At 39.5% G+C, this 15,976-nt stretch overlaps 2 protein-coding genes across 4 annotated transcripts; both read right to left on the bottom strand.

Annotated features, from left to right (window-relative positions):
- Nucleotides 1-9,958: 9,958 nt before the first annotated feature.
- Nucleotides 9,959-10,267, bottom strand: LOC148583418 (auxin-induced protein 15A-like). Its single transcript, XM_088511411.1, has one exon. It carries the CDS (start codon nt 10,265-10,267, stop codon nt 9,959-9,961), a length of 309 nt encoding a protein of 102 aa, XP_088367537.1.
- LOC132192093 (uncharacterized) lies at nt 10,179-15,066 on the bottom strand. Of its 3 annotated transcripts, none has more exons than XM_059607304.2 (3): nt 14,629-15,066; nt 13,811-14,116; nt 10,179-10,629 (listed from the first exon to the last, which is right to left on the bottom strand). In XM_059607304.2, the coding sequence occupies exons 1-2, from the start codon at nt 14,953-14,955 to the stop codon at nt 13,850-13,852; spliced, it is 594 nt and encodes a 197-aa protein (XP_059463287.2). In that variant the 5' UTR covers nt 14,956-15,066; the 3' UTR covers nt 10,179-10,629; nt 13,811-13,849. The 3 variants fall into 3 exon arrangements, with proteins under 3 accessions (XP_059463287.2, XP_059463286.2, XP_059463285.2); XM_059607303.2 differs by lacking the exon at nt 10,179-10,629 and adding an exon at nt 12,188-13,578; XM_059607302.2 differs by lacking the exon at nt 10,179-10,629 and adding an exon at nt 12,188-12,556.
- Between the last annotated feature and the right edge of the window lie 910 nt (nt 15,067-15,976).

Here is a 15,976-nt window from a genome sequence, read left to right as displayed (position 1 = left end):
TTGGTTCTTTATTAAATGAGACTAAATTTGATAGATTATTTTAAGGAATCTCAATTATAATTTTGAGTAGCTTTTTAGAGTAATAATGCAGCCTATATATGGTGAACGTACGCTTTAAAGCGTACAAACAATTAATCCTCTTTTTCCTTAAACTAGAGCTTGAAGAGTATTATTGGCTTTTTGTTGAGGACTTTAGAGGAGACTAATGATTGCTTGAGATGATATAGTATCCTACAGCTCTGAAGAAATAACTTGGATACATTAACTTAACTTTTTTCCTACCTTATGTACATTTTTTTTAGACTCAAATTTTTTTCAAACTAGTACGAAGAAAATATGTTTCAACTCATTTAAAATAGTACTAAGTATCTATAAAACATTTTTACGCTTGACTAAAACGCGTAGGTTTCTTGTCCCAGATCGAGAGTGATTGTGGGAGTATATTGATCTCAATCTTCTGAGAATGGCCGATGGCACACTGAAGACAAAGGGGAACTTTTCCCTGTCACAGGAAGAAGATGTGGAGGTGGAGATTCAGGCGGTGGAGGTGCAGAGGACAGTCCAAAGAGGGAAACTATGCATTGTTGGAAAGCTGATTGCCGATCACCTGGTAAGCAAGGAGACAATCAATACTAAGCTGAAGCGATGGTGGAGATTATCGGGAGCCATGACGTTCAAAATTTTGGGAGATAATCTATTCCTAATCGAATTTGAAGAAGCCAGAGATAAAGCCCGGGTGCTGGAGGGACGGACTTGGGTCTTTGAGGGCAATTTGTTCCTGGTGGAGGACTTCGATGGGCGTACTCCTCCTGCCAATATTAATTTTGGGAAAGCCTATTTCTGGGTCAGAATGCTAAACTTGCCATTGGCGTGCATGGGAAGAGAAGTGGGTTTTAAGATCGGCTCCTCAGTCGGATTGGTTGAGGAGGTTGATACTGATAAAGATGGCATTGGTTGGGGGGAATTTTTGCGGGTTCGGATCCAGATTGATATATTCAAGCCTTTACCAAGGGGTCGGAAACTGAAGTTTGAAGGAGAGCTGATTTGGATTGATTTTCAGTATGAAAGGTTGCCCAAGTTCTGCTTCCAATGTGGTGTAATCAGCCATGGAAAGGAGGGATGTCTGAAGAGGAGCGGGCTACGCAATCAGGAAGGCACATCAGACTTTGGCCCATGGCTGAGGGCTCCGTCTCCCAAGAGGAGAGGGGAGCGAAATCTTGGACAGAAGGGAGACTTTATAGGGGCAGAGACTTCTGAACAGCCAGATTCTGAGACCCAAACAAGACGCCATAAGAGGGAGGGCCGAACTGTGTCTCGAGGAAACTCACGGCAGGGTGTGTTCTATGGAGATGCTTTTTTTGGAGATGGCGATCGGAACAGGGGCTGGGGAACGGCCATGCAAATAAGGAAATTGGTAGTGAAACGCTCCTATCCCCTAAATCACGGGCATTAGCTAAGGAGAAGAAGGAAAGTCATAATTCGGGAGGAGCTATGTCTGGAAATTCCAAGCAGGGAGCAACACACACTGGCAAAGGAAAGAATCTTGTGGGCAGCCATTCTGGTGGGAAACAAGATGAGATAATCTCCCAGCTGGAGAATTTAATGGGGGGTAAGTCAAAGGCTGATAAGGCGGGATTTGTATTTGGAGAAGCAATCTCTTCAGCTGTCAATGATAAAGGCAGTAATAAAGGAGTTTCCAAGAATCACGGTATGGAAAAGAAACGCTCAGCAAGGGAAACACGTGAATATCAAAAAATGGGCTATCGCACATTAGAACATTCACCGGTGGGCCAACCTGGTCCTAAGGTAGCTGAAATAGCGGCCCTATTAGCCCAACACCAACGAACCCAAGCGGAGGAGCCCCCTTCGAAGAAAAGAAACAGGGGATGCATGGGGAATGAGTGTGAGGAAGGAGGGGAAGTAAAGGAATCTGACAGGGCGATTGAGGAGGCACAGAAGGGAGTGAATAACAATGACAACTCTGGAGAGTGTTCTGATATGGCGGAGGCTGGTGACCAGCCCCGCCAAACCTTATGAGTCTGTTAAGTTGGAACTGCCGGGGGCTTGGGAACCTCCGGACAGTTCGAGACCTTTGCCGACTGGTGAAGGAGAAGAAACCTGACCTGGTTTTCTTAATGGAAACCAAGCTACCATCATATCGTATGGAACTCATTAGAGTTCGAACGGGATATGATAGTATTTTTGTGGTGGATAGTGTGGGAAGAAGTGGGGGCTTGGCATTGATGTGGAAAACAGAAAATAAAGTGGAAGTTCAAAATTATAGCCGACGACACATAAATGCGACTGTTCAAATGAAAGCCAGTAGCATAGCTTGGAAATTTACGGGGTTCTACGGACACCCGGATGTTAGTAAACGTCATGAGGCGTGGAATCTACTACGGCAACTAAAGTCTTTTACTCCGGATGCATGGCTTTGTGTCGGTGATTTTAATGAAATACTTGATGAACAGGAGAAGTTTGGTGCTATTCCTAAACCAAGAAGGCAAATGAGAAATTTTGGTGCAGCAGTTAATTATTGCAAGTTCCAAGACCTTGGTTTTAGGGGAGCACGTTTCACATGGTGTAACATGAAACAAGATGGGGACTTTATCAAAGAGCGTTTGGACAGGGCTTTCGCAAATGATGAATGGATGGAGGTGTACCCTCGGAGGATGGTCGAAGTCCTAGCCAATCGAAGCTCAGATCATACCCCATTATTTGTTCAGTTTAGTGGAGCTGTTCATAGAGAATACCGACGACAAAAGAGATTTTATTATGAAGCGGAGTGGAATGGATATGATGCTACGAAGACCATTATCCAAAAAATATGGCGAAAGAAGATAAGTGGTGCTGGAGTTTGGCGGACTGTGGAAAGGAAATTGGAGCAGTGCAAGACCGAATTAACAGGCTGGGCAAGGAAAAATAAACGGCCAATTGAGGGGCTGATCAGTGATAAAACATGTGCCATTGCCAAACTACAAGAAGAGGAGGGTGTCATGGACGTGGGATATTACGGTCAGCTCCAAAGGGAAGTGAATGAATTGATAGAGCAGGATGAAATCCATCTTCGGCAGAGAGCAAAAACAGTGTGGCTGAGGGAAGGGGACCGGAATTCAAAATTTTTCCATGCTTGTATAAAACAACGCCGACGAACAAATAGCATTCACTGCATCATAGATGAGGCGGGAGAGGTTTTTTCAACTCCGGAGGGGATAGAAGGAGCTTTTGTACGTTATTTTCAGGGCCTTTTTATGACATCCAACCCGAGTAACATGGAAGCTTGCTTTGAACACTTGCCACAGCGAGTTACTTCTGCCATGAATGGGGAGTTGTCCCGTGATTTCACAAAGGAGGAAGTGTATATGGCTGTAAAGCAAATGGCGCCCCTAAAATCTCCAGGACCCGATGGCTTTCCAGTTGGTTTTTATCAAAACAATTGGAAGGAAGTAGGTGATGAGGTATGTAGTGCGGTTTTAAATTTTGGTAGCACTGGCAATTTGGATGGCATTATAAATCATACCCATATAGCATTAATCCCAAAAGTGACCAACCCTTCTCGGGTGACTGACTATCGCCCTATTAGCCTATGCAATGTGCTTTATAAAATAGTGTCCAAAGTATTGGCTAATAGATTGAAATTCATCCTCCCGTCGATCATTTCTAGTAACCAAAGTGCTTTTATACCCGGACGCCTTATCTCTGATAACATTTTGGTTGCATATGAAACTCTTCACTCCATGCATTCTCGTATGTGGGGTAAGGAAGGATATATGGCCATTAAACTCGACATGAGTAAGGCCTATGATCGAGTAGAATGGGGTTTTCTGGAATCCGTGATGCGAAGGATGGGTTTTGCTTCGAGATGGGTAGATCTTACTATGAAGTGTATCACTACTGTCTCTTATTCGATTATCGTCAATGGACAGCCCGTGGGTAATTTCTACCCCTCTAGGGGCCTCCGTCAAGGGGACCCTCTCTCCCCATATTTATTTTTATTATGTGCAGAAGTATTGAGCATGCAATTACAACAGGCGGAGAGGGTGGGGCTACTTCGTGGTGTTCCTACATCACCGAAGGGTCCTAGGTTGAATCATCTTTTTTTTGCTGACGATAGTCTACTTTTTTGCAAAGCCTCTGTCTCTGAATGGCAGGTATTGTCAGATTTACTGGCAGTTTATGAAGCGGCTTCGGGACAACGGCTAAATAAGGACAAGACTTCAGTCTTTTTTAGTCGAAACACTAGCCCGGAACGTCGTGTGGAGTTGTTGCAATTGATTGGGATTCCGGCATCCCAACGATATGATCATTACTTGGGCTTGCCAGCTTTGGTGGGGAAATCTCGGATTAGAGAATTCCAAAAAATCACAGACAGGGTGAAACAGAGGGTCAATGACTGGAAAAACCAATTCCTATCCCAAGCAGGAAAAGAGGTTTTATTGAAAGCAGTAATCCAGGCAATCCCAACCTATTGCATGGGTGTTTTCCTTTTGCCAAAGGAGCTATGTCGGGAGATAAATTCTACTATGCAGAAATTCTGGTGGGGCCATAAGGAAAATGACCGGAAAGTACATTGGATGAGTTGGGAGAAAATGGGGGAGGCAAAAAACAATGGAGGTATGGGTTTCCGGGATATTCACTCTTTTAATAAGGCTCTACTAGCGAAACAAGGGTGGCGTTTATTGCAAGAACCGGACAGTTTGGTGGGGAGAATTCTTAAAGCAAAGTACTTTAAAAATTGTTCTTTCTTGGAAGCGAAAAAAGGGAGGCGCGCATCTTTTGCCTGGCAAAGCCTTTATGCAGTCCGAGGACTTCTTATGGAAGGGTTACAATGGAGGGTAGGGAATGGGAACTCGATAAAAATATGGGGTGACAAATGGATCCCACGACCGACATCCTATGTAATCCAATCCCCTTGTTCAAATTTGTCAATGGAGGCCACGGTTGATAGGCTTCTAGATAGTGAGTCAGGGGACTGGAATGTAACTCTAGTCCGAACCATTTTCCACGAGGAGGAAGCAGATATTATTTGTCAGCTGCCACCTAGCAAATATGGATCACCTGACCGACTGATTTGGAGGCCTACGTCCAGTGGATGTTTTAGTGTACGGAGTGCTTATCATTTGGAAAAAGAATTGCAAGCTCGGAAAAAAGGGGAAAGTTCAACACAATCTGGCACCGGCTCCTTGTGGAAAATTCTGTGGAGTTTGGAGGTCCCGAATGCAGTGAAGGTTTTTTTGTGGAGAGCGTGCAAGAATATACTACCCACGAGAGATAATCTACGCAGAAGGGGTATTATTCAAGATGATACTTGCATCTTCTGTTCCCAGGAAACTGAAACAGTGAGCCATATCTTATGGGACTGCCCATCTGCTGCGGATGTGTGGAGTGGATGTGGACGAGGGGTTCAAAAATGTCATGGTAGAGCTGAGGACTTTGGGGTGATAGTTGAGCTACTAATCCAACGCTGTACACGGGAAGAGCTTAATCTTGCTGCATTGGTAGCAAAAAAGATTTGGGCAAGACGGAATGTAGTGGTGCACGGAGGAGATTTTATCCACCCAAATCGGCTACTGTACGAGGTGGGAGAAATGGTAAACTCTCTTCACGTGATTTCTGAGGTTAACACTCAGGAAACCGTCATGGAAGGAGCTGGTGGAGTAATGGCAAATCCGGAAACGTGGACTTGTCCTCCAGAGGGATGCTACAAGATTAACTGGGATGTGGCTTTGGATGGTCAATCACACTGCATGGGCTTCGGTATTATCATCAGAGACCATAATGGGTTAGTGTGTGCTGCTAAGAGTGTTAAGTCGACCAGATATGTGGAGCCAGTGATGGGAGAGGCGTTGGCGGCATTGGTAGCAATGGAATTTGGCAAAGAGCGAGAGCTCCAAGATATCGTGTTGGAGGGAGACTCTTTGCAGGTAGTACAAGCTCTGCAAGATCGAAGGCCTTGTTGGCAAAGGTATGGGCACATTATAGATGACACACGGGTTCTCCTTACATCTTGTAGGAGCTGGAGGGTCAACCACGTAAAAAGGGTGGCAAATGGCGCAGCCCATGGCCTAGCTAAAGAAGGACTGAGACTGGTTTCAACACGGATTTGGTTGTACGAATCACCTGAATGTATTAGAAACATTGTATCATCAGAGTGTAATGCTCTTTTTGTTTAGATCCTCAGGGGTCTGGATTTCCACATGAATGAAATTCTTGAAAGTTCAAAAAAAAAAAAAAAAAGTATCTAGAAACATTTAAAAGCACATTAAATCTAGTCTAAATTAATAAATTACTATTAATGACGTTAAGAATTTAATGTGTCTTTTAAATATTTATAGACACTTGGCACTATTTTAAATGGATTGAAGAATATTTCCTCCAAGCTGATTTGGAAGAAATTTGTGTCTTTTTTTTTATCAATCCTAAAGTGAGAAAAGAAGAATTAGGTGAATAATTAATTAGCACATCTCGCCTGCAAAGAACGCACACTACAAAAAAATCTATGCCCTTTTTTTTAATTCCATTTCGCTCAAATAGCATAAAATCATAGTTTTTATGTTGTTTACTATGCAAATGGCATAAATTTTAAATATTTTACGCTGTCTACTATGCAAACGGCATAAATTTTAAAAATTTATGCCGTTTGCTGTACAAGTAGCACAAATTATGTAATTTGTGCCATTTGTACAGTAAACGGTGTAAATAATATTATTGCAGTTTACTGTATAACCGGCACAAATTAAAACAGCACAAATTATAAATTTGTTTTAATTTGTGCCGGTTGAATAATAAACAGCATAAATTATTGACATTTGTGCTGCTTGCACAAAAAACAGCATTTAAAAATTATGCCATTTATTACTAAAACGACAAAAAATTAATTTGTTCCATTTAATATACAAATGGCATAAATTTATGTTGTTTTCCTAGTAAACCATGTAAATTTTACACCGCTTGCACAATAACTGGCATAAATTTAGGGTTAAATACCTTTTTAATAGTTGTGGTTTGCACCAAAATCAAATAGCTAGCCACATGTGTTTTCAAAAATATCACAAATGGTACTTGTGGTAATTAAGCAAATAAACCTACTTGATACTTCTATCAAGATTCTGTTAGTTTTTTAACAGAGCGTCACGTCACCCTTACACGTGGTGTGATACTTGTGGTTTCAAGGCACCACATGGCGTGGTACCAGGGGCCATGGGGGTGGTTCGGCCATCCCTAGCTCTCCTTCCTTTTTTTTTTTTTTTTTTTTTGGTTTTTGTTTTTAATATGACAGGGCACCCAAAAAATCTAGGTACCACGCCACGTGTAAAGGTGACGTGATGATTCGTTAAAAAACCTAACAGAATCTTGACGGAGGTACCAAGTAGGTTATTTGCATACAACAGGTACTGTTTGTGACATTTTTGAAAACTCAAGTGACTATTTAATTTTGGTGCAAACTACAGGTACTGAAAAGATATTTAACCCTAAATTTTATGCCGTTTGCAGAGTACAAATCGCAGCAATTTGCTGCAAAAATTTTCCCCCCTTCTAATTTTTGTCTCACCTACCTTCTGTGACCCATTTAATTCCTCCCCCAATGCACGGATCAGGATCTACTGAAATTTCCTTAATTTTAGTTTTTGGAATTTCAAATTCAAGCCGTCTATTTTTCATCCAATGATCATTGTTCTGTCACATGTCCCACTACTAATAAAATAATAAATATTTATTCTTTTATTAGTAATGGGACACGTAGTAAAACAATGACCATTGAATAAAAAATAGACAGCTTAAATTTAAAATTTCAAAAACTGAAATTCCCTTAAGAATTCAGTAGATCCATATCCCAACGCACCCCTCTCTCCCTACAACTGGCGCGCCTCTCTCTCCCAACACTCCTTCGGTCCTTCTCTCAGCCTGTTAAACTCTCTTCTTTGTTGTCCCACTCACTTCTACGTACCCCACCTACCCCCACGCAGTACAATACCCCCTCTCTCTCTCTCTCTCTCTCTCTCTCACGAACGGCTTGTTTGCAGTGGCTGACCTCCTCCAGCCAAGCTCCGCGCATTCCCGCGGTTAGTACCAATAACTTTTTGAAAAAAAAAAAAAAAAAATCACTACAAAACTTCATATTAATAACTTTTTTATTACTATTCAAATAAAAAAATATTATAAAACAAAACTTTTTTGTAAAAAATATTGAAAGCTTTTTTTTATTTAAATATAACATCAATCACTTTCTACTACTATTTTTAGAAAAATTTTAAAAATAATAATAAAAATTAAAAAAAAAAAAAAAAAAAAAAAAAAAAAAAGAAAGCCACCTTGAAACCTTTACCAAACATACCTCTAAGCTGCAAACTGCTTAGAGGAGACGAAGGTTGACTTTAGTGTTGACAAAATAAATTAACTATCTTATAGTAGGGTTGACAAGAAGTAGAGATCGTGTTCAAATTGCCACTCATATTTTACAAGCATCATTTCTTCTAGAACGAAGCTAGCAATACTAATCAAGAAACTTTTTTGCATTTATTTATTTATTATTATTATTATTTTCAATATTGATTACCTTATCTGAACAATTATAGAGAAGAATTCTAATAAGGCTGGCCTTCCTCCTCCACTACCTTCTCCTTCTCATTCACACCAACCATTCCATATCCTTCCCCTCTTCCACCTTGTGCTTCCATTGAAATATGATTTGTTTCCTATATATATAAGTAAACCAAGTGATTGTTACAAGTGTTGTGAATTTACTTGCATTTTTACGATTTGAGGGTTAGCAGGTTAGCAGAGTGAGAAGCATCCATCTTTTGATTTGCTAGGCCAGATTAGAAGAATAGAAAATAAATAAATAAAAAGAAGGAAGGAAAAGTGGATTTAAAAAAGATGTTCTAGGGCTTTCTGTACTTTTTTTCCTTTTTGTTTAGGCAGTGTGCAAGTCAAATGGAATCTTATAAATCTTAGGTTTTATTTATTTAAAAAAAAAAAAAAAAATAGATGAAGAAAGAACAAATCCAAACAAACAACCCATATACAATACAGAGAAAATTACATAATCAAAAATATAAAAGACTAAAAAGAAAATCTAATTTTGACAGCAATCCAACCACAGCTCCAAAGGAAATCTTTAAAGTCAAAGAGACAATCGAAAAAACTGCCAATGAAGTTGGTTGTAACGGCCCATATATATATATATGGTGAACGGTATGAGTATGAACAAAAAAAATAACCTTTTTTTAACTTAGCTCATTTCCAGCTAATAAGGGAGTTGTAGAGACAAGAGGTAGTAGATGTACACTGACGGCGAGGATACCATCTAAGGCCACGAGGCACAAAACGACCAAGGTCAAATTTGAGGTCTATATCCCAGATAAGAAATTAGAATTTCCAGTGAACCAAAATAGCTCTACAAGGGGTGGCGGAGTGTATAGCCCATGTGCGCCACAGCGTGCGTGTGTTACTCGCTCGAGAGCAGGAGATGCTAGAAGATTGAGTGAGGCCGGCCATAGAGGAAGATGCTTTCCCGGCCTATAATTAATTTAAAGAGGGCGCGATTTTCATAATTTGCCACAATCACATTTACCACCATCATTCTCTTTTATAGCTAAAAAGGGTATGACACTGCACATTGGTTTATCATATGAGCGTGTAACCTGAACTAGGTCGGTCCATGCATGATATTCAACTTCCTACTTCCTAGCCTGCAACAGTTGGAATATGGTTCCAGCAAGGAATCCACATGAGTGCAGAAAATGGACAATTGATGCTTTAGATTCTTCTATGAGAGTGTATAGACACCAAATTAATAAGTTATACTAATCAAATCACTCACAGTTTTACAAAATTTCTGACAAATGCTGTGCAAAACAAATAGCCACGGGAGAAGGGGCTCAAAGGAGACAAAAATAAATAAATAAACAAATAGTTAATTGCAATATGTAAAATCCTAACACCTTTCAGCTCTCTTTCACAGTTTTCTCGTTCCAATGATTCTGTGCAGTTCATCTGGTCGACAAGGAATTGCAAGAGTTCCCTCCTGGGAAAAGCCAAATTCTTCCTCAGCCTGTTTCAACAGCTTTAAAAACTCAGGATTGTTGAGATAACCCAAATCGATGACAAACCTCTCTGGTTTCCAGCCTTCAGTTGCAACAACAACAAAGTAGCCCTGCTTCACCCCTTTAAACACGGACAGACCAGTTTGCAGCTTTCCTATAATGGACCTCAGGATTCCCCTGCTTCCCTTCCTTACTCCCCAGTAATCTCCAGGCTTAGCCATTTTCAGGTTATGACTCCAAAATAGCAAGAGTTTTTCCATGTTCTTCCACCAGCAAAAAGGGGTACTATATTTATACATTCAATCTCAAATGCGAATGGCAGATGAAATCCGAATTCTAAGCTTCATTGTGGAACAATCGCATGTGCTACAGCATCAATGGTCATTTTCAATGCACCCCTTTTTGGGACGGAATTAGCTGTATCTTAATATCATTGACATGATATTTTTTCCTTATCTGCAATAATGGGGGCCTAGAGAGGAACAGTTTATACGGAAGGCAGGACAAAAAGGACATACGCAATGGCTCTTTCTCCAGGCATTACTTATCATCCTGCAGGCGAAGTTTAGTCACTATCTAGTACCTACAGTTAGAAGAAAACAAGAAAATTAACAAACTCTTACATATAAGAAGAAACGAGTGAAAATAAAAAAGATCCCAACTCTTGCATAACAGACAGGCGTCCACCTCAAGCACATAAGGGGAAAACGATTGTGGTTGGGCCCATGCACGTGGATGCACTTGCAATCCAAGCCTTCAGAGTTCAGTTATACAAGCATGCAATGCAGACTGAAATTTTATACAAAAAAGCGGCAGCTCCTCTTTCAGTAAATCTAATTCATCATTATCACCATCAGGAGCTGCAGCAGAAGAGGCAGTGATGTGCATCTTCCTAATATACCTCAGCATCATCAAACCCCCTCACAGTCTAGATATGTCCGCAAAGAAGAACTCATACGAGCTTATTTGAAAGCCTAGAAAGTTTTGCTTTCATAAATCACCCAAGGGGGTGAGATTCATTTACTATGCGGGAAAGGCAACCCAGAAAGGACTAAAAAACGTCATATTCATCAAAGTAAAGACTGATATGGAAAACCACACTTAAGCTGATAAAAAGGGCCTCTAAACTTATCCATATTGGAACATACAGGTGCCAGCTTGATTCTTAAGGTCTAATCATCTCCACACTCACCCAAGCATAAGATTCTCCACTGAAATCCAATGTTGTTTTCGTTAATAACTTAACAAAACAAATAGAACCTTTTTTTTTTTATTCTCCATGGGGAGCCCGGAGTCTGTGGAATCATTTAATAGGATTCGGGGGATAGATGTGAAACAGCAGAAGTTTGAAGTAATGGAAAAATGATCCAGCAAATCCAGGACTTGAAGTTTTAAAGCAGAGGGTGGGTATATGGATGAACCATACTCATTGCAAAGTTTCCGCAAGGCGTAGACAGCTACCATATGATTAGCAACTACTCCCAAATAAGGATCAAGCTCCCACAACATTGACAGAGTTATTGAATGTTTGAGAAATTTTAAAGCTTTCCACAATTAGATAATAAACATAGTGGTACAGCATGAATGGCCACCAGTCTCACAAAAATCATTAGGCGCACAAAAAGTGAAACATCATCCCTAGAGTAGACAATTCATTATGATCCAGTTAATCTATATACACACAGCAGTGGATATATTCCTACAAAAAACAAACTACTATATTATATAGTACCATTGGTGATTGACCATTTCAGCTTATCCTTTTTCCTCTCTCCCCCACTTCTCCAGTACAAAAAATAAAATTCTTGCCCCAGTCACACTTTTAGGAAAAGAAAAGTAAGAACACCTTAAAGCAATTTTTAAGGTTGAGAATCACATGCCATGGACCCTGGCAAAAGGAAAACCAGTAAAGATGTGTACTTTCTAACTGACACAGAGACACTAGAATTGTGGGAGAATTGACGGCGCCCCTCAACGATTCTACCAAACCACCAACCATTTAACAATAGAATTCGTACCCTAATTATCTAATTTATGATCAATCTTGCCGAACATCCACATTGGAAAGTAACAATTTAAATAGGCATCCACAATACTTCTTTCGTGTCAAACCAATATTGAACTGACAACAACTATGTATATTAAGTTAAATATGGTAAGCACACACCAGCACAATCTCATTAATTATGAAAAAATACATTTTTGACCCCAAGGTATAACAATTCAGGAATATCTCATAAATCACATTAGCAAAGTTATCAACTTTAAAGCCAAACTCCATATATATCAATGCCAAAATCATAGTGAGCATAACAATCAAGATTGCAATCGAGGCATTCGGAGGTTCTCTCGTTCCAAGGAGACTAAGAGCAAGGCTCTTTGTAACAGATTTTTAAACTTTTCTGGACAGCCTGTTTTGACCTGCAAACATTGTAATTGAAAATTTTTCCTGAAATACAAAGTTGTAGCCCTTTGAATCCGCTTTCCAATGCCACCAAGCTTGCTTTCATCTGACATCAAAATAAAAAAGTTATGGTTGTTTTACTCTGACTAGGTCTTTGTTGGACAACATTCAAAAACTTGAATTTTTCATGTCTTGGAAGGACTTTGATACTGACTTAATAATTAACTAAAACCTAAACATTACAACCCAAATACCATGTCTTGACACATGAATTTTCCAACACAAATATAAAACCTAACAAATTTGACAAAGTTGGTTTACAAGCACTGCAACCTTGTATGGCTGCATAAATTTCATGCCATTGTATCACAAAATCCAACCAAACTAGACGGGATGTATAATCTGAGATCATTCTTTCACGTCATTATTGCAAAAATCTTTGTAAACAGGGATCTATGATTGCCACCTGGCTTAGAGTGTATAATTTATGACCAAGATTTGAAGATTTCTAGATAAGAATAGAATTAGTGGATAAAACAAGAAAGAGTGATAATAAAGACAAGATTTCAACCACAATAGCAAATAAAGTCACCTCATCACAACTGAGATCTCATGTTGATGATTTTACCGAGCTACAATGGGAAAAGAAAAAGCGAAATCTGATCTGTTACATGGTTTCACATCAGTGAAAGAGCCCAGTTTCATGTTATGACATTTTGAATAATTAGATTCCACAAGTTCCTAGAGTTTTATTTATTAACATATGCTTCATCCATAGTGAATCAACTACACAAAATTGTTATTGGGCTAGCCATACACTTCACATGTTTCTAGCGATTCACATGGCATCATCAAATGATACAAGTCTTGGATAAGAATCTGCAACGCTCTAGACCTTTTCGAACTGTGTCTGTAACTCACTATAGGCTCAAAAAACAGAGAAGATGAGTACAAACGAGATATCCAACAACAAGAAGAAAGACACAGGTTATCCAAACATGTTTAATTAGCAAATGTATACATCCAGTGCACAAGAGAATTCCCCTTCTTTCTTACTATTTTTATTTCTGATAACACGCACATACACGTACATATATATGGACCATATGTTTCACACTCCCGCCGCACCTAGACAACAGGTAGATATCAAATGTTACTTGCCATCTTATATAACGAATGACCACATAAGTTTGTAACTGAATAGTACCAAAATTGATAGTACACCAAGCATCACTCTATAATAAATATAAGAAGTCATTTAGGAGCATATCATTCAATAATATAACTATTGATTCACAACTACTGAAGAGAGTCTATAAGTATATTTTTCATATAGAGGAAAAGACTAGAAAATACATACTAGCACAGCCAATGACTACTATGTTTTTACATAGATTGATCAGACTGTTTGTTTGCACTCGAATCTAGATCCAGGATCATCGCTGCTAGGAGAAACCTCGAGCCCGGTAACCACCGCAGCTGGTGGACCCCGGCGACACCTCTGCTCCATCTCCTGTACCAGATCCGGGTTCCCAGAGAACAGAGCTTCCACAGTGCCATCCCTCTTGTTCCGCACCCAACCTTTCAGCCCCAGTTGGGTGGCATTCTCCACCGTCCAGTTCCTGTAGAACACCCCCTGCACCTGCCCCTTTATCACAACCCTCACCTGTACTTCAAAACACAAAACCCATTACTGAAAACCCTAATTTGCACAGATAAAACTTATAATCAGGCCGTAACAGATAGATAAAGACAGACCCACTATTCATACATGATTGAATCAAAACCTAGTATCACGAATTATCAATACATACACAGTAACCCATGAATGAAAAACCTAGAGAACTCCCATATCACACGCGCATCACGGATAAACCAGGAGAAACAGCCAATAAGCACAAAATTATCGATGAATTCAGATTCTCGCAGTGACCCATTGCTCGGATATGACTGGAAAACCTAAAAGACTAAAGACAAACCCTATGATCACAAATTACGGAATGATTGCAAATTTACCCCACTCAAACATGATCGAAAACCAAGAGAGACAGCCAATTGTCACAAATTGTCGCAATCCTAGAGCGACCCATCAATCTCATATTACTGGAAATCCTAGTGAGACAATCAAAACAGATAATCATAAACGAATTTTAAAGCTAGAGAGAGATTGGCACGTACCGTTTTGGTTGAGGGCTGGGTGGAGTCATGAGCGGAGGCCTTAGGAGTGGTCATGACAGGCAGAAAATGTCGAAAAGGAGGTGAACGAAGTTGGAGCAGAAAATGAAGAGGAGGACAAGGAAGAAGAAGACGAGGGCGAAGCGAAAGAAGAGGATGAGCAAGATGATGGTGAGGAAAATGGAGATGGGCGAGTCTAGCAGAACTACCAGTAACATTGTTGTTCTTCAGTGAGGTCCATGTAGCTGGAGGGTTCCGAGATATGAGGAATCTGGTTGTTCTGTGCTCGCAAAACAGTGGCCTCAGTGGCTGTGGGATTGCTGGTGCCATTCAATCAGGTTGACTTAGATTCTCATTTTACGGGGGAAGGGGGCGAATTACGAACACAGTGACGAGTGTATCGCCGACTCCTTAGGTCTGAAAACGATTGCTGGCCTCGCTGTTTCTACTTTCTAGTGAGGGGGCAGTAGAGCATTTTTACTGAGATATTCAAAAAAAAAAAAAAAATTCTTACAAAATAAATAAAATAAAATTTAAAGAGTAAAATTCACTTCTTTTTTTAATTATTTTGAAGAGCCACAAACATAAAACCCTTAATATTTTTTATATTTTGTTGTTACCGTACACAACAATAATTAATAATATAGAATTCAAAAAGAGAAAGATCAAGAGATAGTCGAGATACACATTTATGTGATTAAGCAATATGCCTACGTTCACAGAAGAGAGTGCAGCTATATTTTACTATTCAATGATTTAGGATTACAACATAACATATTTATAGGAAAACCCTAATTATTGTTGTAAAATCAAAGGAAATAATAAGACAAGATAAAGAGATTGCAATATGTGAAACTAGTTCTTCAAAAACAATGTATAATTCTTCTATATTATTGTGTGATTTACATACAACTCAATAATACATTTTATAGGCATGGAATCATAATTGTATGTTAAGGAATATGAAAGGGGGAATATGAAACAAAAGGGTTAATCAATGTATTACATGGATATTATAGGAATTTTAAAAGATGACATGATGTGTAGAATTCCAAGAGATGGAACTAAATGGTCATCCACCAAATGCATGAATCTATTCATAACACTCCCCCTTGGAATACCATAGACTAAGAATATGCCTCATTAAAACCTTGCCAAGAAAAACCAAGTGGGAAAAAAAACTGTGACGAAGGAAAAATAGTACAATATTCTTGTGTGTCTTCGTATGCTTTAGGACTGTCTCATTAAAACCTTGCAAAGGAAAACCCAATGAGAAAAACCATAGTGAAGGAAAAATAGTACAATCAGCATAATCATTTTACTCCCCCTCATTAGCATGAAGAGCTTCAAT

Source organism: Corylus avellana, chromosome 10 (genome assembly GCF_965113065.1).
Source record: "Corylus avellana chromosome 10, dhCorAvel1.hap1.2, whole genome shotgun sequence".
NCBI classification, from domain to species: domain Eukaryota; kingdom Viridiplantae; phylum Streptophyta; class Magnoliopsida; order Fagales; family Betulaceae; genus Corylus; species Corylus avellana.
Note: the sequence above shows the minus strand (reverse complement) of the source record. Positions and strands in the feature narration are given on the sequence as shown.